This window comes from Pipra filicauda, unplaced genomic scaffold (assembly GCF_003945595.2).
Source record: "Pipra filicauda isolate LSUMZ 115617 unplaced genomic scaffold, ASM394559v2 scaffold120_size2142806_pilon, whole genome shotgun sequence".
Classification (NCBI taxonomy): domain Eukaryota; kingdom Metazoa; phylum Chordata; class Aves; order Passeriformes; family Pipridae; genus Pipra; species Pipra filicauda.
This window is the reverse complement of record NW_024103663.1, coordinates 720,023-742,630: the sequence shown is the minus strand read 5'-3', so window position 1 is coordinate 742,630 and position 22,608 is coordinate 720,023. Positions and strand designations below refer to the sequence as shown.

The 22,608-nt window shown below is 44.8% G+C and overlaps 1 protein-coding gene across 3 annotated transcripts in view; it reads left to right on the top strand.

Moving 5' to 3' along the window:
• Window positions 1-22,608, top strand: part of NLK (nemo like kinase) — a 40,013-nt gene that overhangs the window by 2,911 nt on the left and 14,494 nt on the right. For all 3 annotated transcript variants that reach the window (XM_039387148.1, XM_027751670.2, XM_027751669.2), the window contains 2 exons: window positions 21,682-21,811; window positions 22,340-22,395. In XM_039387148.1, the coding sequence (XP_039243082.1) occupies window positions 21,682-21,811; window positions 22,340-22,395 (186 nt within the window). The remainder of the gene's footprint in view (window positions 1-21,681; window positions 21,812-22,339; window positions 22,396-22,608) is intronic.

Below are 22,608 nucleotides of genomic sequence, written 5' to 3'. Positions count from 1 at the left end.
GTAGAGGCAAGAACGGACCGATTCCTCCTTGTCGTTCTTTACCTGGTCATAACTCATCCCTGGTCCTGTCACTGGAGTCAGAATACCAGAAAGCTGCTTACCACTTCTTCTCCGTTCTTAGAAAGTTGCTTTGCCTGTTTGTGTTCGCAGAAGGAGGCTCGGAGTGGTGAGGAGCCACTTCTGACCAACAGCCCACCCCGCTGTTCTCCTCTGAGACAAAGCAGCTTGTTTATGCCCTCTCTGTACCTTTAATCAGAGCGTGCATCTGTGCAGCTAAGCCGTGCTGCCTAAAATTTCAGGTTAACAGCTGAGTATCAGAATATTCATTTTGACCTGACTTAAGAGTCAGAAATGAAAAGCGTATGAAAATGTCTTCCTTGTGCAGTCACCTGTCAAGATCTTTGTCTCGGCGGTGGTTTGACCCGCGGTGGTGCTGGGTGCTACCAGAAACAGCACAGCTGAACTTTGCTCCCCTCTCAAAAATGGAAATGGGATTTCCTGCCTCGCTGGAGCGCTGCCTCCGGCCCTTTTATCCCCCAGCTGCGATTCAGAGGAGTCTGTCAGCAGAGTGGAATTCCTTCTCCCGCGTTTTGTGACCACCTTAGTGCCATGTATGTAATTACTGCCCTTCAGGAGCACCGACACAAAGCTGGCAGGAGTCTTTTACAGATGTGTGGTTTTGTTTCTAGCTGTTTGTCAGCTGGCCGTGCTCTGAGCTGTCCTTGGCAGCACGAAGGCACGGGGGTGTTCTGGAGAGCAGGCGCCCTGCGCTTCCTGCAGCACGACTGCGAAGTTTGCAGCTGTGTGTGTGGTGCCCGCGGTGCTGAGCCCCCGCCGTGCCCCGGGAGTTGGGCTGCGGGCACTGCCTGTGCTGCAGCTGCACCGGGGCAGCCTCTCCTCGGCCAGGCCGGGCTGTGCAGGGCTGTGCAGGGCTCAGCAGGACAGGCCTCGGGAGAGCAAACCCCGGGTCCCCATGGCACAGCCCTGCCAGCTGCCCACACACAGCCTGCCCAGCGTGGCACTGAGGTGGGGCTCTCCGGGGAGGCTGCAGGAGCTGCAGGTCAGCGCTGGGGCTGGGCTCGTGTCCCTCCCCTCGGAGCTGGGCAGTTCATCTGAACCGGGTGCTCCCGGTCGGAGGGGAGCTGTTGTGCAGTCGGTGCTGCCGTGCCCTGGCTGTGCTACAGCCTTAGAAAGTGGATGTAAAAGAATGAAAATTGACAAGGAATCTGCTGTAAAAAATTGCCTAAAAATATTTCCATCCGTTTGTATTTTTTTTTTTATAAAGTCTGGAGTTTTTTAACTTAATTGTTAGAGGCTTTGCTTAAATTTGGGTTGTTATGTAAGATAAGACTTTATTACTGTTTAGTACCAGTGTTCTGTTTACCTCTGTGTTTCCCAGGGCTGTATTTTCTCAGTTCTGTTTGCTGAAAAATAAGGTGCAGAGAGAGATCTGCTTCTGTAATATTCAGTAGATTGAAAGGTCACGCTTGCATATTTAAATATAATATCATTAAGTGTGCCGAGGGGAAAAAAGAAGTGTAGAGAGAAGGGTCTGACTGGCACCAGGTAGGACGGTGCCATCCCAAGCCCCTGGCCAGGCACCTGCTGCCACCCAACAGGAACTGCCCCTGGGGGACTGTGCCTGCAGAGCTGCAACTACAGCTTTAATTTAAAGTAACAACAGCTTGGGAAAAAAAAAACCCAAAGGGGGAGGGTGTTTAATAAAAGCAGAAGCTGGGAGCTCAGATCCCTCTGGCAGAGCTGGGGCTGCACTGGCTCACTCATTGGTGCAAGTGAGTTCCTCTTTGCTCACGTGTGTTTAAATTCAGTGGTCACTGCTTGGCTTTTGGCATTTCATGTTAACTTCTGCCAGTGAGTGCAGGCTGACTTTAGGAGTGTGTGAGCAATAATTAGACTGAATTTTAGTTTCGTTCCAAATGCAGAAGAATGCCCATGTAATTGAATTTTAGCTATGTGAGATAATGCAGCTGAATGTAAACATTGACTTGGGTATTTGTAGTTTGAGGTGACTTGGACACGAGAAGTGTACACTTGGGTCCAAGTGTGACACGGAATTCATAAGGCCTGAGCTACTTTGGAATGAGGATTCTGTTGTTTGTTGGTATCTCTGAGTGTGTATTGGTGCTAATGGGCAACTTAAAAGTTCCTGTCAGTACTTCTGAGGGAAATGGATGTTATTCCACAGTTGGAGTATTTGCAAAAGTCTTTGGTCTTCTGGTCTGATGTGTCATTGCAGTGTCTGGAAGGCACAGGTGACCCTGCAGCTCAGTTCCAGGTCAGAGGAGCGATCAGTGTGTGTTGTTGTGCTTCCCGTTACCTCACTGAGGGAGATTTTCTCTTGGCAGTTGAATTAGCATTTGTCATTAGTTCATTTGTCTGCTACTCGATGATGTTTCAGGGGAGCTAATGTGCTGTTGGAGTTTTTCACTCGTGAAGAGCCAAAGCCTGGTGCTTCAGCACTTTCATTATTAACTCCTGCGGGCGGGTGCTGCTGTCGCTGTGTCTGTGCACAGGCCGTGTCCTCGCTCAGCTGGGCACCATCTCCTTGCATATCAGCTGCCCCTGGCATGGCATCTGTGGATTTTCAAGTGAATCTAACCCCAGCTGGCAAAGTAGAAAAGAATCTCTTGAACAATCGGCCTTGCCCCGCTGTGTTTGTCCTTCTCAGCTCTCCCTGTGCTGTAACGTGGTGCAAAGGTGTGCAGTGAGTGCAGTGCTGAGCTCGGGGTCCTGAGCTGGGCTGGGGGGCAGTTGCTGAAGCAGGGACAGGTGTGCAGGGACCTTCCCCCAGGTCCTGCAGCTTTGCCTCACCACACTCTGGTTTGGCAAATTGCCACAAAACAAGTCACGTTCCTCATTCGCCAAAACCAGATCAATTTGCTCTTGGAGTATTCCCTGCACACACGTTCCTAAGGTGCTGAAAAAATCTGGATGTTAGTGCCAGTGACAAGCTCTGTCTGCATCCCGTGTTTCAGACTGCAGGGCTGAGTTTGGGAAGTCTCGTGTCTGTTCCAAGAATAAGGAGCTGTCCTTTGGAGAAGTGCTCCCAGTTTTGCTGGGGAGACATGCTGCTGCCATCTGGTGGGATTCCTAAAAAAATGATAATAATGGTAATAGAAAAATATATCTGTGGAAGCTGCGAAGGCTGGGGGGTTTGGAGTGAGGGTAAAGCCTTGGTCCCTCTGCAAGAGGTGCTTCTGCTGTTCCCACGCAGGGTTCCTGGGCCAGGGAAGAGGAACCCAATTCTGGGCAGGGAGACATGAGTAATGACTGTTGTTCTAATCCTTTTTATTCAGGAAGTCACACAGCAGTACAACGTTTCAAACAGTTTGGCTGTTGATGTTGCAACAGGACATTATGGACAGGCTGCTGTAACATTAAAATTCAAAAATAATTTAGCCTAAATCTGCCGTTCAGTCCTGGCCTTCAAAGGCCTGAAAACACTAAAGTCATTGCTCAGTAAAATCCAAAAGACTACTGCATACAGTGGATTGTTGCCTGGACCCTGGAACTATTTTAAGAGGGTTTTATCCCAGCACTGATACTAAGCACAGCAGCAGGAAAGACGTTTCCAGGATAAACCGATAATCTCCTGTTCCTTTAAAGGAACGTGTCCTGCTGAGCAAGGATGCAGTGGGGGTAATGTGTTTGGGACAAAACTGCTAGAATGTACACTGGGGGAAAAAAAGATGTTACGTGTTCAGAAAAGTCTGAATAGTGGCAGAAGTTCCCCTTCTGCTGTCTCAAATTGCTGCGAACCACAGCGATGTTTTGCATAGTTAATGCAAATAAAGATGCAAAAGCCCAGGCTGGTAAAAAAGAAAAGTTTAGCAAAAGCTGAATTATGGGAATGTGTTCTATGAGACCCATTAAGACTTTTGGTGGGAGAGGTTTTTTTCCTAAGTTAAAGCTGTTTGTATCGGGATCTTTTTCCAGTCCCTCAAACCTCACCTGTTAGCAGAAGACAGTACTTAACCATCAGGAAATGTCCCCTGTTAATTAACATTTAGGTGGGCAGTTGTTTGCTTTAAAGTATTTAATGTGATATTTTGTAACAGCCTAAAGTTACAAAAGTACTCAAGTTTATCCCGGAACTCTGGTTGTGAGACTGAGCAGAAATGGGAAACTGTGAGCAGGACGTGGTACCTCCCATGGGTGGGACAGAATATCCACCAGAATTGGATAGAGAGGCTCTGGGAGGAGTAATCCATGCCAAGATCCCTACAAACATTCAAACTAAAGACCAATCAAAGAGCCTTTTGAAATACTGATGTTACAGCTGGCTAAGATGCAGCAAAAGTGTGAACCAGGAATATAACTCAGGGTTTTTCTTAGGAGTGGAAAACATCTACTGTTTGATGTGTTGATTTTTGGTGTGGAATTTGCTTTCAGTAATGGACCACAAAAATGTTAAGAAGTATTAAATAAAATGAACAGAAATAGTTTAAAAAAAATCATTTGAGGTTATTTGGGGGAATTCAGCTGTCAGTATTGCTGTTGTGTTTAGTGCTGCTGGGAACCCTCACTGATCCAGGTAAATATGAAGCTTTCCCATTCAAATGACAAGTCTGCTTTGTGTACATAGACTGTAACAGAAAATGGGAGCAGAGATTTCCAGCTGGAAAGGATTCCCCCTGGTTGGTTGTTCTAGTCCAGCATGCAAACGTGGTCAGTAGGAGCTGTGGTAGGAATGTTGTTCTCACTGCCCACTGCTGTGGCACCACTCAGCAGCACTGCTCTCACCACTGGCTTTTGGGGGTTTGTGCTGGTTTTGGTGGGGTGGAGTTAATTTTCTTCCTAGGACCTGGTATGGGGCTGTGGTTTGGATCTGTGCTGAAAACAGGGTTCCTAACCCGGGGCTGTTTTCGTTATTGCTGAGACTGCTGATGCTGTTCTGCTCCTCACCCCACCCTGAGGAGGCTGGGGAGGGGATCCCTCAGGCCCCAGGGATGTTCCAGGCCGTGTTCCATCCTGCTCAGTGTGTAAAGCTGGGGAAGAGGGAGGAAGGGGACGTTTGGGGTGGTGGTGTTTGTCTCCCCGTTGCCGTTGTGCAGCTCTGTGGGGCTGAGCTGCTGGCTGGGGTTAAACCACAACAGTTTTTCACTTCTTGTGTTCTACTTCAGTGAGTTTTTCTGTTGTCTTGGGTGTCTGATGCAGGTAGAGAGTGATTTCATAAGAAAGAGACTGAGTCGTTTTTATCCAGTTACTTCTTGGAGGAAACCATGAGGATGCCCCAGGCAAAGGAGGCAGCAGTGGCCTTGGGCAGGCTCAGAGCAGAGTGGGGATTGGGTTTCACACTCACCAGCACAATGGAAGGAGCTGCAGGTGATTCTCTTGGATCGCCATGTCAGTAGTTTTTACAGGATTGCTTTATCTAAATTGGTTTCTGACTCTATTTGTGAAGAAATGTAGTAGAACAATGACCTGATTCAGTTTTTTTTTAATATGGGAAATTTTGCAAAGCTTATATGTTTAAGTTGGGTGGGTGTTTTTTTCAAATTTCCTGAAAAGAAGAATTCTGTTAACATTTAAATGGCCGTTCCCCAAATGGAGTGAATTAAATGAAATGGATATAATAACTCCTTGCACTGAAATTAGACGTTGGGATTAGGTGAAATTCTACCCAATGAGGTTGTTCATTTTTGTCTTGTAAGATGATGCAAGAAGGAAGAAATGTGGATAACTTTTTTTTTTTTCCTCAAAGTTGGGCAAGGACCATTTGGGATAAATTAGTTCACTGTAAATTATGCCAAGGTCAGCATTTCACAGGTCACTTGAAATGCAAGTTGCTTTGCAGCACCTGCAGACCTTGATGCTGTTTGTATCCACACAGGACTGGGTGCTGATAATCCAGTTAGATCCTGGTAGCATTCGCTGGTTTCTCCTTTTTCCTCTGAATTCTGCAAATGTAACAGCTTGTGACTGGCTCTCAGTCTAATATTGATTTTCCAGAAGACGTATTTCAGATGTTCTTTCCCTCCCCCCCACTTAATCTCTCTGTAGAGGGGTTTAAGTTGTGGGTTTCCCTGATCCAAACACGGAGCCCTTGGTGTCTGTGAAGGGCTGGAGGTGTGAGGTGGGCTGTGAGGTGGGGTGTGATGGGGGGTGTGAGGTGGGCTCTGATGGGGGGTGTGAGGTGGGCTTGGTGTCTGTGAAGGGTGTGATGGGGAGGTGTGAGGTGGGCTGTGAGGTGGGGTGTGATGGGGGGTGTGAGGTGGGCTGGGCTGATGGGGGGTGTGAGGTGGGCTGGAGGGTGTGAGGGGGCTGTGATGGGGGGTGTGAGGTGGGCTGTGATGGGGGGTGTGAGGTGGGCTGTGATGGGGGGTGTGATGGGAGGTGTGATGGGGGGTGTGATGGGGGGTGTGAGGTGGGCTGTGATGGGGGGTGTGATGGGAGGTGCAGCCCAGCCTGGGGATCCCCCTGAGCAGGAGATAAGGCAGGAACAGGGGGTGTGAGGAGGCTGCTGGATGTGCCTGGGCTGCTTCATTTCTTGGGGAACAACGGCATTGGAAGAGAAAATAGCTTTGGGCAGGTGAAGTAGAGGAGCTTTGGGCAGGTAAAGCAGAGGAAGCCTCTGGGATATGTTTGGTTTTTGATGATTTGTAATGGTTGTATATGGGTCTCATGTATCTTTAATCCTCTGGAAAGTTCTGCCTTCTGGTCTGGAGTAGGTAACGTGCAGCTGTTCTTGTGGGAGAAGCTGGCTCAAAGGTGTGGAGAGCTTGCTTAAGCAGAGTTTGTGTTCATTAATATAATCAGTAATTGTTTTTAAAAGGCATATTAAAAATCCACAAAGAACTTTAATTTGAGTGCTAGAAAATCCCGTGGTAGGTGCTGTAAGTTTTGCTGTGTGGGGACTCAGAGTAACTGTTGCACCCAGCTTTGTAAAAGTAGACCTCTGAGTGAGGTAGAGATGCTTACATGGAAGCGGCTTATGACAGGCAGTACAAACGTGTGGAAAGAACAAAGCCTTCTGGGGTTAATGCATTTATTTATTGGTAATAGTATTTGACCAAACCCAGCATAAAACTTCAGGGGGGGGGGCTACAGACAGAGACCAAGGTGCTGCTCAAACACCAAACCCACCAGAATAATCTGGACTTCATTTTAGTATTTAAAGCTGCATCTTCTTCTGTTATGTGAGAGTGATGGATAAATGAAGGCAGACTTATATCATCAGCCCTGATATGAAACAACTTCCATGGCTACAGCTGGCTCTGGAATATGGCCATGTCTTTAAAAGTGCTTAGTAAGAATCTGAGCCTTAATCTTGAGGGCTGTGGCAGAATCAGTGTGTGCTGGTGCTATCGTTCTTTAATTTCCTGATATGGTGGGTTTTTATAAAGGCTTGGAAGCATTTGTGTGTGAGTGGAATTTTTATGCTCTTTATGCTGTTGGATATAACACCAGAATGGTTATAGCAGAATCATTTTGTAGAACACATCTTCTCTTATTTCTTTAATTGTCTTAGAACATGTTATGATGGTATTTATTGGGGAAAAAATTTAAAAAATCAGAGCTTTCTGTTCAAGAACTCTTACAGGAAATTTTTGTGGAAAAGTAGAATATACTGGGAACTGTAGGAATCCTTGGACTCTAGAGAAGGATTTTCTTTCCCCATTCTCTTTCATATGCAAATACATTTTAATAGGTGAAAAAAAATTGCTCCCCAGAGAAACCGATGCAATTTCCTTGTCATTTTGGAATGATGCTATTCCAAATTTTAATCCTAAATCTGTTCCTGGTTCCTGGCAGTTTGTCTCCATTATCTGGGTACCACCAGGAGGTGCTCTCAGAGTTTTCTTCATTGCACAACGTGAAAGTGGTGTCAGGACAGAGCCTTTGCTAAATGGCACCAGTAAAGCTGGGCACGGTATTTAACTGGTGGCCAAGTAGTTATTCAGGCTTTGATCTAAATTATTATGTTTTCTCTGAAGAGCACCTGGCTGTCCCTTCTCCCTTGGCAGTGTGCATGGGGTTTGTTACTGCAGATAATGCATGTTACTGTTTTATTTAATGTAAAATTGTGTGACTATTGAAGAATATTTGTCTATGAATAGCAAAACTTGTTGCATAAAGGCAGTAACAATTTTCAGCCCTGAGCAATGTTCTTCCCCTGCAGCATTGCTGGGGTCTGTGCTGGCACTCGTGTAGGTGAGGGAACAGAGTCTGGTGGTGCTCTGGGGCAGGGGGCTTTGCTGCACTGAAAACCATTTTATTCACCTTTAGCTGTTTTGGTTCCTAATTAATGGGTTACAGTATATTAGAGGAAATACAGAAAAGTCCATTTTGAAGCCTTTGATTGATGTAGGGCACTTCTGTGTGGAGTAGAGCTCACAGGTCACTGACTTCTGAGCACAAGAGTGTGTCTCTGCCTTTTAACTGAGTACCTGTTTGGCTTCCTCCTGCCTTTGTTTTTAAAGGCCCTTGGAGGCCCGTGCAAGACTATTTGAAAGCCCTAAATAAGAGCTTTTTCCCCCCAGAGATTGGACAGTGACAGAACAAAGGCATTGTTCTAAAGGCTGTTTCCATCCAGCAATACAACTTCTCTTTGGGTGTTTCTGTGAGCTCTCGTTTACTCCAGAGCATTGCTTTGGAGCGAGGAGTTCTTGCAGTTTTTGGGACAAGGAATAGGATGTATCATTATTCCCAGACTGCTGGCAATCCATCTTCCTTAATTTTATCCATTCCTAGGCTAGTGTTTTTTGGTTAAATGAAGAAGAGAATTTCCTGAATCTCCCAGTGCTTTGTGACTCTCCTGTGTTCTCCCTGGTGTGTTTGCAGTCCTTTAGGCCAGACCTCCTTGATGCTGATTTGTAGCTTGTGGGTATGTTGATGAAGCAAGATTATTCTTTTTGTTATTGTTCTGAGTGAGGGAAAGGACGTGGATCAAGTAGGTCGTGGAAAGCCGTGATATTCCTCAAATGGATGTGGATAATGCAGGACTGCCCAGGGTCACACACGGATTGTCCTCAGTCACTGCTGTGGGGAAGGCTTGGAAAGCTGCAAACCTGCTCTGGACTCTTCATGGACATAAAAAAAAATAAAAGACAGTCAAAACAATGTGAGAAGATTTGAGATGCTATTTTTGTTTGTTTGTTTGTTTGTTTTTAAACAAGAGTGGGGAGTCTCCTGTTCAATTCACATTTTTCAAGTCAAGAGTCCTGTTTCAGTGGCAAGGACATATCAGAACAAACAGGAACAGACCTGAAAATGAACATCTGCCAATAGTTTTGTTGAGGGCACGTGTCCTCCAAGCCAGCATTCTCAAAGCTGCTGCTGTTCACAGGATGTGCAGGTAGAGGACAGTGGAGTTTAGTGGGTTATGTTTTCCTCTAGTTCAGCATATGGAAATGAAAAAAAAAACCCAACCACCAAACCAGAACCAACCAAGGGCTGTTTAAAAAAAAACTACTCAGCCCTTAAAGTGAAATAGCCAGAGTGAGTAATAACTAGCATCTACTTTATTTTTATGTCTAAATTCAAATTGTCGGGGGCAGAGGCTCCCGCGTGGTAATTGCTGTTAAAGGGACAGGGTCCTGTGTCGTTACTGCTCTGGCAGTGCTGCTGCACCAGGGAATGTTCATATCATGAACTGCAGCAAAGGAGTGGGAAATGAAGACCTGCTAGAATCCTTTCCAGGTTTAAATCTTAAAGCCATTAAAAGTTGCCATTTATGATTTGCCAGAGCAAGAAGTTTATGTAGCTCTGGACTATTTGTGGAGAGGGAGAGTCTGTGTGTCCTGGGAAATCCTTCTGTGTCAGTGGCTAAAGCAAGGCCAGCCCAGATCCCTTGTGCTGCCAGTCTTTGTGCACCACTGTTCTAACAGAGAATGTCCTACAGCAGCACTGAGAGGCAAAAATAAATTAAAAAAAATCTATTTTACCCTGGGTCACCTGATTTAATTGAAGAGAGTAAGAGTTCAACCTAACAGCTTAACTAAAAGCAGTTTTTAATTATGAAGTGGAAAGCAGCTTTTATTTGTTTTTTCAATTATTATAGATACCTCAAGGTATCAAAGTGCTTTTCTGAACATATTTGCTCATTGATTGCACTTGAAAAATCAGGATTAAGGACTTCCACTGGGCTTTTGCTGGCAGGGCACTGACATCCTCACCCAGGCCCATAAGCTGAGCTGCAGCTTCCCTTCTGCTCCTGCTGAAGGAGCAGAGCATTTATGTTCTTTAGGTTTGGATTGCTTATTGTTTTCTGAAGCAGTTGAAGAAAAGTAGGTGAATGTTGACAGAATCAGGACCAGCTTTGACCTACTTGTGGCTTTTTCTCTGATCTCTGTCTTGGGCATGTCACCTTATAATTTTTAAACTACTGTTTATTCATCTGAAACTTCATCTGAAACATTGAGAACTGACAGGTGTTTGGTAATTTGAATATTAAATGTAAATATCATCACTCCCACAGTTGTTCCCAAGGAGATTTTGTCACCTATCATATGACCCAATAAAGGGAATCCTTCTGTAATCATTTTTATTTCATCCTGAACTACTGTTTAAACTTTGGGTTTGAAGTGTTTTAGAGCCATTAATGTCATTTGCCTGGAATGTCACCCATGGTAGTGATTCCATCTGTTACCACAAGGTTTTTGGCAGACTCGGAATAGAGAAGCATATATTAGGATTTTCAGGTCAGTTCATGGAGATGACAGAATCCAGCTGTGGAATGAGGGGGTCAGACAGGAGCCCTGCAGGTCAGACCTCAGCATTTCTCTGGGTGGAATTGTGAGACCAAGTCAACGGCATTGTAGGATGTCAGTGGGTTTGGCTTTAACAACTCAGGTTGGGTTTTGTTGGGGTTTTTTTGGGAGGGAAGAGGGAGAAACACACTTTCCTTGGAGATCTCGTAGTGTTTTCAAGAGGTCTCTGAGGTGGCCCATTGTGGGTGAGTTTTAAAGGAGAGGAAAGGGCCGAGGAGCCCTGTCCTTGTGCTGCCTCCTCGAGTGCTCCAGGGCTGCTCCAGCGCCTCGGGTCCCCTGGCCCTGGACCACCACAGGAACAGTGTTGGGTCGTTTGCCTGAAGGTGTAAATGTGCAGATTTTACAGTATTTCAGGCGTCTGAGTAGTAACCAAAGGATCTCTCATGGAAGTCCATTGGTTACACGCTCTGCTCCTACAGACACGAGGGAATTTTAAACTCTCTCCTGCCCTCAGCAGGCTGGTCACTCAGGGGTGCTGCTCACCCTCACTTCGGGGGGTCACTCTGATGTCCTCGTGCTTCTCAAACTGCCTTTTGAGAAGGAGTGGTTGTGGCTCCCGTGTAACTGAGACTGTCAAGGAAATAGGTGGAATTTTCCCGGCCCCGTGAGATTTGATGGTATGTGACAGGATTGTTCACTGGTCCGTGGCAGTGGGGAGCTGCTGTGTCTTTAAACTCCCCGGGAATAAAGAGAAGCCTGATTTTGTAAAAATTTTTTTTACCTCTTCTTTGTGATGTTGTGGGTCTTTCTTAAATCCTCATTAGCATTAACTGAGATAAAAAGCACTTCTTTCATGTTCCAAAAGTATCCTGTAACCCTAAAGCATCTTGTAGACTTTTGGGCTGTAGAGGTTATGGATTTATTTATTTCACACCTATGTTTTGACTTGTCCATTCTGTTCCACTGTAATTCAGAGAACAAATGACTGGGCAGGGTTGATTACATAGAAATCTTTCCATAGGAAAAAAAAAAAGAGGGAATTGAGACATCTCTAGTTAGTGTTTACTTTGGCCATTGGGAAGTGTTGGGGTTGGGAATTACAGTATCTGATAGGCTTAATGTGTATTTTAAATAATATTTTAAAGTTCTGTGATTCTAATATCCGTTCCTGTGCAAGACAGATAAATGAAATACTGTTGTCTAAAGTAATTCCTGGCAAAGGAGATGGAAGAGAGAGTGTCAGTTATGAAGCATTCTGAGTTGCAATTCTGTGTTCTGTATTATTGCATTTAACAGAATAAAGAATGGGCAGGATAAATTGAAACTTTAAAGATCAATAAATAAGATTTGCCTCTTCCAGGTAAAAATCTTGATGAATGTTCCTAGATTTATCATCACTACAGAATTTGGAGAGATGAATATGAATAGGAGTAATTCATGAAATTAAAAGGTACTATGGGCCTCAAACATATATACATATATATTTGTACATATACAGATCTATCAAAGTCCTGAGGCTTGGTCCTGAACCAGCAGATGCAGCTGTTGCCCTTGGTGGGAGCAGGGAGCACTGAAGTGGGATCACTTGGAAGTGCTGGTTTTCTGTGTGCTGGGAAAGGGCCCGAGTGATTGTGTGAGAAAGGAATGGCTGAAGTAGGACAGGTGTCCCTGGGGGAGAGTGGGGGGGATCCACTGCGGGGGCTGAGCTGCTCCAGGGGGTTATTGTGGGGCTTCTCTGCGGCCAAGGGGCAAAAAGGAGCTCAGTGCCTGTTTCTGTGGGTTTGCTGTGTCCGTGTCCCCCGCGCCAGGGAGGGGGTGGTGGAGGATGAGGGGGGAGGGAAAGCTGCTGGTGGAACCTCAGGGGCTGGGGGGGTTCCTGCAGGAAACGAGGTGTCTGAGAGGATGTGACCAGAGACCTTATTAACCTACTTTGCTCTGGAGGTGCAGAAATACTCCAGGAACTGTGCCAAGGCCTGGAGGCTTGTTGGACGTGGAGAAGAAGGTTTCTCATTTGGGTTTCTCTGGGTTTGCTGGTGGGAATGGGAATAGAGGTCAGGGAATGGGGGCAGGAGTGTGCATGTAACTGTGGTATACGCTTTAAAAATGAAGAAGAAAGAAGTACAAAAATACAGGGAGCTTTATGTGTTTATTGGGCATATTATTTATTTATGAACACTGCAGACCTTACAGAGCTATGCCATTGACTGAAAAAAAAAAGAATTGTTTTTATGGAATTAAAAAATGTATCTGAATAAATGTCATATGTGGTGTAGTAACCTACTGTAACTGTGGCTCATAAAGGCAGTTGAGAAGTGATAAAAAGGTCTCAAGCATAGCCAGAAAATTTTGTGTAAATGGTGAAATAAACTTGAATTGGAAAGCAGGTTCAATTTTAAGCTTCCATGAAGGAAGACAAATTAAACATTTTAAAAGATATTAACCATAACAGTATCCCTCTAATTTTCTCTCCTTTCTTTTAAGTAAGATACTCTGAATCGCTTTTTGTTCAAGGAGACAGATTTCTTGCAGTAATCAGTTTTGCTTTTAGCTCTGATTTGTAAAGAATAAGTGATAATGGTGCACATGCTGGAGGGTGTGATTAGACCCGACATTAAAAGGCTTTTTTAGGACATGGATGGTTGGAAAAGGAGCTCTGGAGAGGTCTGGTTTGGCAGCTGAGCAGGAGTGGATGAAGCATACCTTTGAAGTGTGCTGGGGAAACCAAGGTGCTTAACCCTTTCCCATAAAATACCTTTTAGTGGAAATGGAATCTGGATGTTTTCTTCAGTCTCCATGAGAGTTCTCTGTGAGATCTGTGAGCTTACATTCAGGCAGCTCTTTCCCTGGACAGATCCTGTACCTCTAAAAAGCCCAGCTCTCGAGAGCATGTGTTAGAAAGACTTGAATATTTGGAGTAACTTACAGGTTTTTTGAAGTGCTTTTGGGTATTTTTTGATTACTTTACAGTATTCCATGGAGTGTGTTGAGAAAACTTAATGAAATGCTGAGAATGCACATTGGTAGTAGTTAATTAAATTGCCTTTTTTTGTAATCTTCTTAAGTAACATATTTTCTGTTCAGTATCTTTACAACACACACAAACTGTTCAAACACAAATTCCTGCATGCAAAACCTACTTTACTTGCCTAAATATTAAGAAAATATTTAGCAGGTGGAATATATTTTTATAGATTCCAGATGTCTAAAAGCTTAAGAAGTTTTTACTTTTGTCTGTGAACACCTTCACCCAACTTTTATCAATCCATATCAGTTTGCCAGTGACTTCTTGTGTGTTTAATATCAAGTGGTCAGTTGTGGGAGTGAGTGCTGGAGCTGGAGCCAAACTCCTGCAGCTGATCCCCAAGGGTGGGTGAAATGGGGGAGATGATCTGTTGAGCTCTCCCCCCTGTCCCTACACTCTGTGTCACCCCAGCTCGACTTGGCTGTCTGTGCCTCAAAGTTAAGTCCAAATGAAATCAAAGTTTTGCTCAGTAGTATCTCTTCAGCTCTCTTTTTCAGTTTGCTTTCATATCCTATCTCTCAAAATAAAGATTTTTTTTTTTTACCCACTGTTAATATTTCATTTTAGGATCTTTGAAGTATTGCCAGCTGGAGGCTGCTGCAGAGCAGTAGTGACCTGAAAATCATTAACAGCACATCCAGTGCTTAAATAGCTTGAAAAATAACAGCTGTTCTTTTTGATAATGTCTTCTAACAATGAAACCTTATTTTCCCGTGCTTGTGTGCTAAAAATTCTGCTGTCAATACCAACTCTGCCCCAGTGGTTCATACTCTTCTATGGTGCAGCTACTGGGGCTTTTTGTAGGCAGTGGTTTGATGCAGTGGTTTGGAATTGTTTTGAAGTCCCCAAACTGCTGGTGTGAATAGGTGGTTACTCTTTGTCCATGCCAGTGTTTGTGTTACATGTGCCTCCTGGGCCCGGAATAGCTCCCTGGGGGAAGCAGATATTTAATGTAGCTCACAGGGAAGATAAGAAATATCCCTGAAGTTGTGTCTCTGGCCACTGGGTGGGTGCAGGATCCACCTTTGGTCAGTGCTGTTCCTCACTCGGATGGGGAGTCATCCTTGGATTCAGTGTTCATCCTTGGATCCAGTGTGCTTCTCTGACTCCTGCTTCTCTTTCAGCACCCATGATGCTGTGAATATCTGAGCTTTTATTCCCATTTTTATTCTTCCTTAGTGGGGAAAGGCCTTGTGCTGTAAGTTTAGAGCAGCTTTCCAGAGAGCAATAAAGTGAAGAGGCCTGGACACTACTTTACTGTAATATTTTCCTCCTTTTAGTAACGTATCTGTGGGTGGCTTTTCCTTTAAAAATTATAGCTGAAGTGACTATGAATATCTCCCTTAAACGGGATTGTATCAGCTTTTGCATCTCTCAGACAATGCATGTACAGCCAGAGGGTAAAACCCATTATAATGCCAGGCTAATTGCATGAGTGTGTGTGCTAAAACTCTGTTGTTGAGAGAAATCCAACCAAAACAAAGCCTCGCTCCCTCCTGATGATCCGGCTCTGGTCGCTCCTGGAGGGGAGCCTAGGTCAGCTCCCTGCCAGGACAGGGCACAGTGGGCTCTGGCACACGGTGGGCTCTGGCAGACAGTGGGCTCTGGCACACGGTGGGCTCTGGCACACGGTGGGCTCTGGCAGACAGTGGGCTCTGCCACACGGTGGGCTCTGCCACACAGCACACTCTGGCTGGGCACAGGGAGGGAAGCCTGGAGTGACATTCCAAAGTCAGGGTCCTCAAATCGGGACATTGGTTGTGTACAGGGAGGCTCCACTTTGAGCTGGTTCTCTGCATTCACTGCTGGGGTGAGGCACCTTTAGAGAAGCAGTTCATGTGTTATCCAAGAGCCCTTGAAAAGAGATTAATTCCACCTCTCCCTCTCCTTATTCACTCTGCAGAGCTGGTGGGGCTGACTTAGATCCTCTTTGACATATGCTTAGGCTGCCATTGTTCCTGAACAAGCATCTGTCTGTCCTCCCTTTGTCTCAGGGCCTTGTTCCCTGCTCCCTGTGTCCCTGTGCCAGCACAGCTGTTTGCAGGCTGGAGCTGGCAGCAGCCATTCCCCAGGTCAGGGAGCCACACTTGGAGCTTTGGGCTGGAAAACGGACAGGCTGCTGAAGTCGGACAAAACCATTTAGCATTTGAATAATTTAACTTCCATTAGGAATTGTCACAGAGCCTTAAAATGTGTTTTATGTGTGCTGGTGAACACTGGTGGGTCACGAACCAGTGTGGGATGGTTCCAGATGGACTGTCCAGTCTGTGATCTGACACAGTGCTGCTGTTAATAGGCAAGGTCATTGGAGAGTCTGGAGCGTCACCTTTGTCCTGTCTCAGTGGTGTGTGAGCCTCTATAATAGCAAACTGGTAAAGCAGCTGCTTTCCTTTGCTTAAAAATTCAATCTATGTGCTTTTTTCCTTCAGTAAGAAATCCACTGTTAAATGTGTATACATACACTCTTTTATTTTCTTAATGATTTCACACTTGTGTGCTTGCTTTCCTCACCTCTGCCTCTGCTACCCGATAGTCCACTAAATGTTGTAGATCAGTTTTTGTCATGTTTTGGTAGGGCTCAGTGCCTGGCAGTGATTCTACAGAGAATAAGGTTCTGGGTGTCATGGCCTATTCCATGTGCAAATTTTATGTACCCAATCAAGCATTTCCCAGATAAGAGATTTGATAACTGCACACCCTTTCCGTGCCTTTCTGCTTTAGCCTTGGGAGTCTTTTGGGTTTGTGAATGTTCCTAAGATTTTTAATGTCATCCCATATTTTGAGATATGCCAAGCTGTGATTGATTGCAGCACCGTGTACTGAAGAAATGCTGTGTTGGTGTCACATGCCCTTGAGTATGAGCTGCGTTATTTGTTTAGAAGTGGTGTGTCAAACATGCCTGGGTGAGCAGCTGAAATGCTGGTGGGACCAGGGCGGTTACATATCTCAGAGTAAGGCTTTCTGGAAAAGCCTGGGTGATTAAGAGTCAAGCAACTGAGGAAAAAAGTTCACTGACTAATAAGAAAAACTTGCAGAGTAATCCTGTTAAATCCCCCTCCTTCTGGTAAGTCCTGATGTAAGTTTATAGGTGTTCTATATGTGAAGGCAGGCTGGCTTCCCCTGTAGAACAAACTCCCAGCAGTTTCCCACACCGCCCCTGAGAACATTCTTTCATTATCTCACTCCTGTGTAATAATTGCACGGAGCAGTCACAAACTTGTTTTTCTACCAGTTGAAACTACAGAACAATGTGTATGCCTTGACCTGGATTCAGGGAGAGAAAAAGTCACTGTTGGCAAAGTCTCCACCTTGAAAATTTGCCATCAGCAGGGCAGAGAGTTGCTAAAGGCTTATAATGCATAATTGAAACGCATGAATGCCCGCAAGGATTCTTTGAGATAAGGATTGTCTTTGAAAACATTTAACTAGAGGTCTGGATTGTGTCATTAATCCCTTCTATAGTCCTATTAGTTTTTAAAATTGTATTATTTCTGGCACGATTAGCCTGCAATGTAAGTAGAAGCTGCAGGGTTTGTAAAGCATCTTTTTTCTTGGTATGTTCCATGTCAGACTATTTTATAAACTTTTACTGTAGTTCTTAAATAAGACATGTATATGTATATTATGTATAATCAGCAAAACAAGAGGTTTCTGATGGCAGAAGAGAGGCCCTTCTGCACAGGGCACCCAGCTGCAGTTCAGGGGCTGCATTGGCAGGACCCAGGGCCTGCTCTGCTGCTGTGCTTGTGACCTGCTCCCCAGAACTCTCCGTGTGGCCCTTTGCCCCAGCCCTGTGCTGGCCCAGCTCTGTCACCTCGAGAGATGGGGGGCTCTGAGGGGGCTCTGGGGTGACTCCACTCGTGGTGTTTGGTGCTGGATCTGCCAGCTCTGGGTCGCTGTTCTGTGTCACTCCTAAAGGCTTGGTGACAGCTGAACTGTCTGCCTTCATATCCCCCCCCCTTCCAAATTCTATTTATTAACTTATTTTTTGCCCCATATCTCTATATAATTTTTGCTAAGTTATTTTTGGTTCGAATCTTGGTCTCTGATCTCCTTATCCCCAGCTACAGTTGGTGCTTAATAAGCGAACCCTTTGAGCCTTCAGTAGTATCTTGAAAGCCCAGGCTGTGCTGAGTGATGGATCACTCCTGCCTGCTGGGCCCTTTGCTGCGGGATTCACCCGGGCTGGAATGTCCTCACAGAGCAGAGGAGGGAATTGAAATGTGTTCTTCTGAGAGCAGCAGTAAGTAAAGCTGCCTTTCTAGCTGTTCTCTCAATTAGCTCCTAGGAGATTTTCCTGCTTTTCTAGTTTCTCTTGGGGATGTGTGACCCGATAGCATATTGCTATAAATAATGATTTTGCTAGTATCAAAGTAAGTACTGTACACAAACACAAAGCAACATTTTCAGCATCTTTTTTTGGATGCTGTAAATACCAGGTTTTCAAACAGGCTATTTTCTTTCTTCCTTTCTTGTTTCTGTTCTTTGGAATTCAGGCCTGACAGTTCTGATCTTCAGAACTTGGGCTGTTAGTTTTGTGCTGCCCCTTGAAGTGAAATTGCTGGTGAATGGTACAAAGCTCCCAAGGCAGGGAGGTGAGGGGCAGGGTGACATTGCTGCAGCTACTGGGGGAAAGAGCAGAGGAATTTCTTCCCAGCTGGACACTGCAGGTGAGCATCACTTGTCTGTAGAAGTGGGTTATTTAAAAGAAAAAGAGAAATTGGCCTTAAATGCAAATGCCCCAGCAACCCTGTTTAACTGCTTCCTCTATGGGACACTACCCCAGGGCACCAGGAAAAATGAATTGGTACTGGATGGAAGCATTTGGAAAAGCAGAGAACAGCCACACCAGGCCTGATGTGCACAGCTGGGGGGAACTTCAGCAGCTCTGCAACATGTTCAGCAATTTTTGAGTCTCAAAAAGGGTCCCACAACTAGAAAAAATGAGCATCAGTAAATCTGTGATAGTTCTCAACATAGATCAGACTTTTGTGTTATTTGATTACAGACCAACTGTTTTATCAAACCTTTCCCTGTCCCTGATGAGGCAGCAGGACAGCTCTGTCCTGGGAGGAGCGTGAGAGCCCACAGGACACTGATCCCTGGTTATGTTCTGACTGAACAGAATTTAGTATTCCCAGATAAATGTCTAAACTAAACTAAAGAGGTCTGGTACTTGGAGGTAGAAAGCTGACAGTTTTCCTAAGTGAGGCTCAGCATCAGGAAAATCTGAGAAACTGGGGAATCTGAGCTCAAAATCTTTGACTCTGTGCCTTCAGTCAGAGAGGAGAAGAAGAGGGATATCCATTCATATTTTTGGGGGTAGTGGTTGGAAGAATTTTCAGGCATGCATCAATTACTTTCCTATACATACAAGCTCTCCGAGATAATGTTTATTTTAAAATGTGTTCCTTTGTAAAACTTTTGATAAAGGAATTAGGAAGGGGGTTAGACAAAGTTCAGGCTAATACCAATAGGAAAAAAAATTATGCAGATTGTATTACTGTTAGTGTGTACTTAGCATTGATGTGAGAACTTTAATTAAGGCAACTGTGAAGTGCCTCGTGGCTCTCTGCATAGCAGATATGAACTTACTTGACTGTAGATGGTCAACTTCCACGTCCCAAGATTTAGTTTCAATCTGAACTGGTTTTGGTAAAAGCTGACTGTTGATTCTGGTGTTTTATGCAGCCACCATCATTTTGTAGCAGAAAGGCTGCAGAAAATGAGTCCACCAAAAATCCCATTTTAGGTATTGTTTTGAAATGACCTCCACTTCAAACTTCCTGGTTTTCATTGGTTTATGGGAACTCCAGAGATGACTTTCTATGAATTGGATTCAGATTTTTAACTTTGAATATATTACTTTTGCAGTCTTGCCCCACTGCTATTCTGAATTGGAACGTTTCCCTCGGTTTGGGCAGTGGCAGAGGGGTACTTCTGGTCTTGTAAAATAGTGTATTAAGTTTCAGACCCTGCCTGGAAATGCAGAGTGTGCCCGAAACATGCCATAGTACAGCATAAAATAAATGCTGAAGAGTTTGAGTGTCATGTTTTTGTAGCCAAGATAGTCCTTCAGCTCTTGTGACTGTGCTGTCAAATAGAACATGCTGGTGTTCTGCCTGGGCATTACCAGTCCTTTGTGAGGAAGTGTCATGTTGTCAAAGACCTCGGGCCTCACACCTGTGTGATACCTCAGTGTGTGATCACTGGGATCCTCTCCTGGAATTCTGCCCATCCAGGAATATCCTCCTGGCAGCAGCTGTGTGTGTGTGTGTGTGGTCAGCAACAGTGTGAGAGCTCCAATGGGAAAGAGAGTAAATCAGTGCCATCTGCAGTGTCTTCAGGGAGGAGCTTTATGAATGAAATTATACACCTTTGATTTTGGAGCAAATATATCTATTTAATGATATCTTTTTTAGTTCCCAGGACTCAGCACCTTTTACCTTGACTTTAGCAGGTTAGAGGTTTGGTGTCTTGCTGGCCTCTTTTTTTTCCCCTTTAAAGCTGGTAAAACTTGGTGGGGGCCAGAAATGCTGCCTCCTAAAGAGAAAATGCCACTAATTAGCTGATCAGTGGTGCCTGACCTTGTGAGCTGTGGGAGCTCTGAGCTCCTGCTGGGATCACATTGATGTGAATTTGTGAGCCACTGCCTGGCCTGGCCCCTGTGTGTGTGTCCTTCAGACTCTGCCTCTGCTGGACCCTAAAGCCACAGGCCAGCCCAGAGTGTGCTAAATGGTGCTGAACAATAACCTGGGTTTGCAGGTGTGTTCCCGAGGTCCCTGTGCCCTCTGGGTGCAGTCCCTGTGTGGTGGGAGGGATGTTTCAGTGTGGCCTGTGGGGGTGCAGAGCTGTGTGAGCAGAGGCAAAGGTCCTGGAGAACACAGGGAATATATCATGGAATAGAAGACCTTTTCAGATTCCTTTTAGCCATTTCCCACCATACAAATAGTCTGACACCACCTTTCCCAAGTCCCCTCTGCCCCTTGGTTAAAACACGAATGTTAACATCTAACAGGTTAACAGGTGTCTGGACGAGGTGTTGGGACTGAGCTGGTTTGTGTTTTGGAAGCAGATGTGGCACTGGGAGCTAAGGGGACTAGTTGAACACTCCAGTCTCATTTTTAACTAAGATGTTTAAGACAACGCAGATGTGAGACAGAAGAAGCCGCCTTGGGTGTCCACTGTAGAGGAATTGCATGAGAGAGAGAAAAGCCAGGAACTTTTTGAGGACAGTGTAGTCATTGGGATACACAGCTGGGTGTAGATTCTTCTGTGGGTTCAGCACTGCACTGAGATTAAAGTTATTTTGGTCATCCCAGTAAAAATATGCATGTACTTTGTTCTGTAGTGAGGTTTGAGAAGCTCACCTTAAAAACTGGGATTGGGAATTGAGGCACCATAATCTCCTTGCTCTAGTTTTATGGTTCTTATTATAAAATTCTATTTTCAGAATCTAATTATTTTAAATTAAAATACTTGCCATTGCAAAGCACCTTATAATTTCTGAGCTACTATACTTGCATCCCATAAGTTCTGTGGGAGAAAGACCAGTATTACACCTGTTTTACATGTGTGAAAACTTAGATACCATGTGCTGTTGCTTCTCCAGATGTGAGGTGATTTGGTGATAACTAGTCTTACACTTGCCAGTGTTCTGTCAGAATGGGATTGTTACGTGGTTTTCCCTCGTGGGAGAGGAAGAATAAAGCAATGGACACTGGTGTGTGACCACTGGAGAGCCTCTGGGGTGGCTGGGGGGTGTGGGCTCTGACCAAGGAGGGATCCCAGTGGTGGCACACAGGCTCTGGGACAGTGCTTAATGCCCTTGGATTAATGCTTTTTTTTTAATGCTCTAGACTTGTCTTCACCCTGTTTTGACTCCCCGTCTGAGTTGAGAATGACAAGAACTCTAAAATATTGTTTTCTTATTTAGAAAAATTGTCTAGCAGGAGTATGTGATGTTCTAAATCTTTTATTCTGTAGGTCAGTAACAGATCCACGGGATGGAAAGAGAGTTGCACTCAAAAAGATGCCCAACGTCTTCCAAAATTTGGTCTCTTGTAAAAGGGTCTTCCGGGAGTTGAAGATGTTGTGTTTTTTTAAGCATGACAATGTAAGTAAATTCAAAGTGATTTTGAAATCTTTGATAAAACCTGAATGTAAAATGGAGCTCTCTGTAACTGAAATGTGTTTTCTTTTAAGTTGCAGAGTATCTAAAATGCTTTAAGAGCTCTCTAATTTTACAGTTATCAGCTTTTCTGGAAACTCAGATGTTACTGTTACTATAAAAATGAAATTATAAAGAATTGAAGGATATTCATAATTGCCCTTCCAAAATGTTTGCAAATGGACAGTGAATACAATTCTACCCAATCTTATTTCAGGCCTTAGATAACAGTCAGGCTGCCCAGAGCTGTGCCAGCTGGGCACACTTACAGTGCTGAGCTTTTTTATACTCCATCGCCCTCTGCCCTGTGTTGGAGTTTATTGCTCTCTCACACCTGGTGAGACAGAACGTTGGTCTGTTTGTGGGGCAGAATAAAGCCAAGTCATGTCAGGAAGGTGCAGTCTGACTGTCTTTTTGAAAGGGATTTATTTTGTTTGACTGGAATAGGCCTTGACCTTGTGTGGTGTTTCCTAGGTACTCTCTGCCCTCGACATCCTCCAGCCTCCACACATTGACTATTTTGAAGAAATGTATCCTAAATATAAAAATAGAGCATCTTTTTGAGGTACGTGTGATTTTCATCAGCTCAGAAACTGCCAGGGGTTGGTGGAACCTGTGGAGTGGAACTACAACACCCCTGAGCCTGTATCTGAACAGGCTTGTGTGAAGAGGTGAACCTGTATGATGCAGAACTCTGAGTTAGTTGATTTTGGAGGTGAAATGGTGCAGGGCTGAACCCAAAG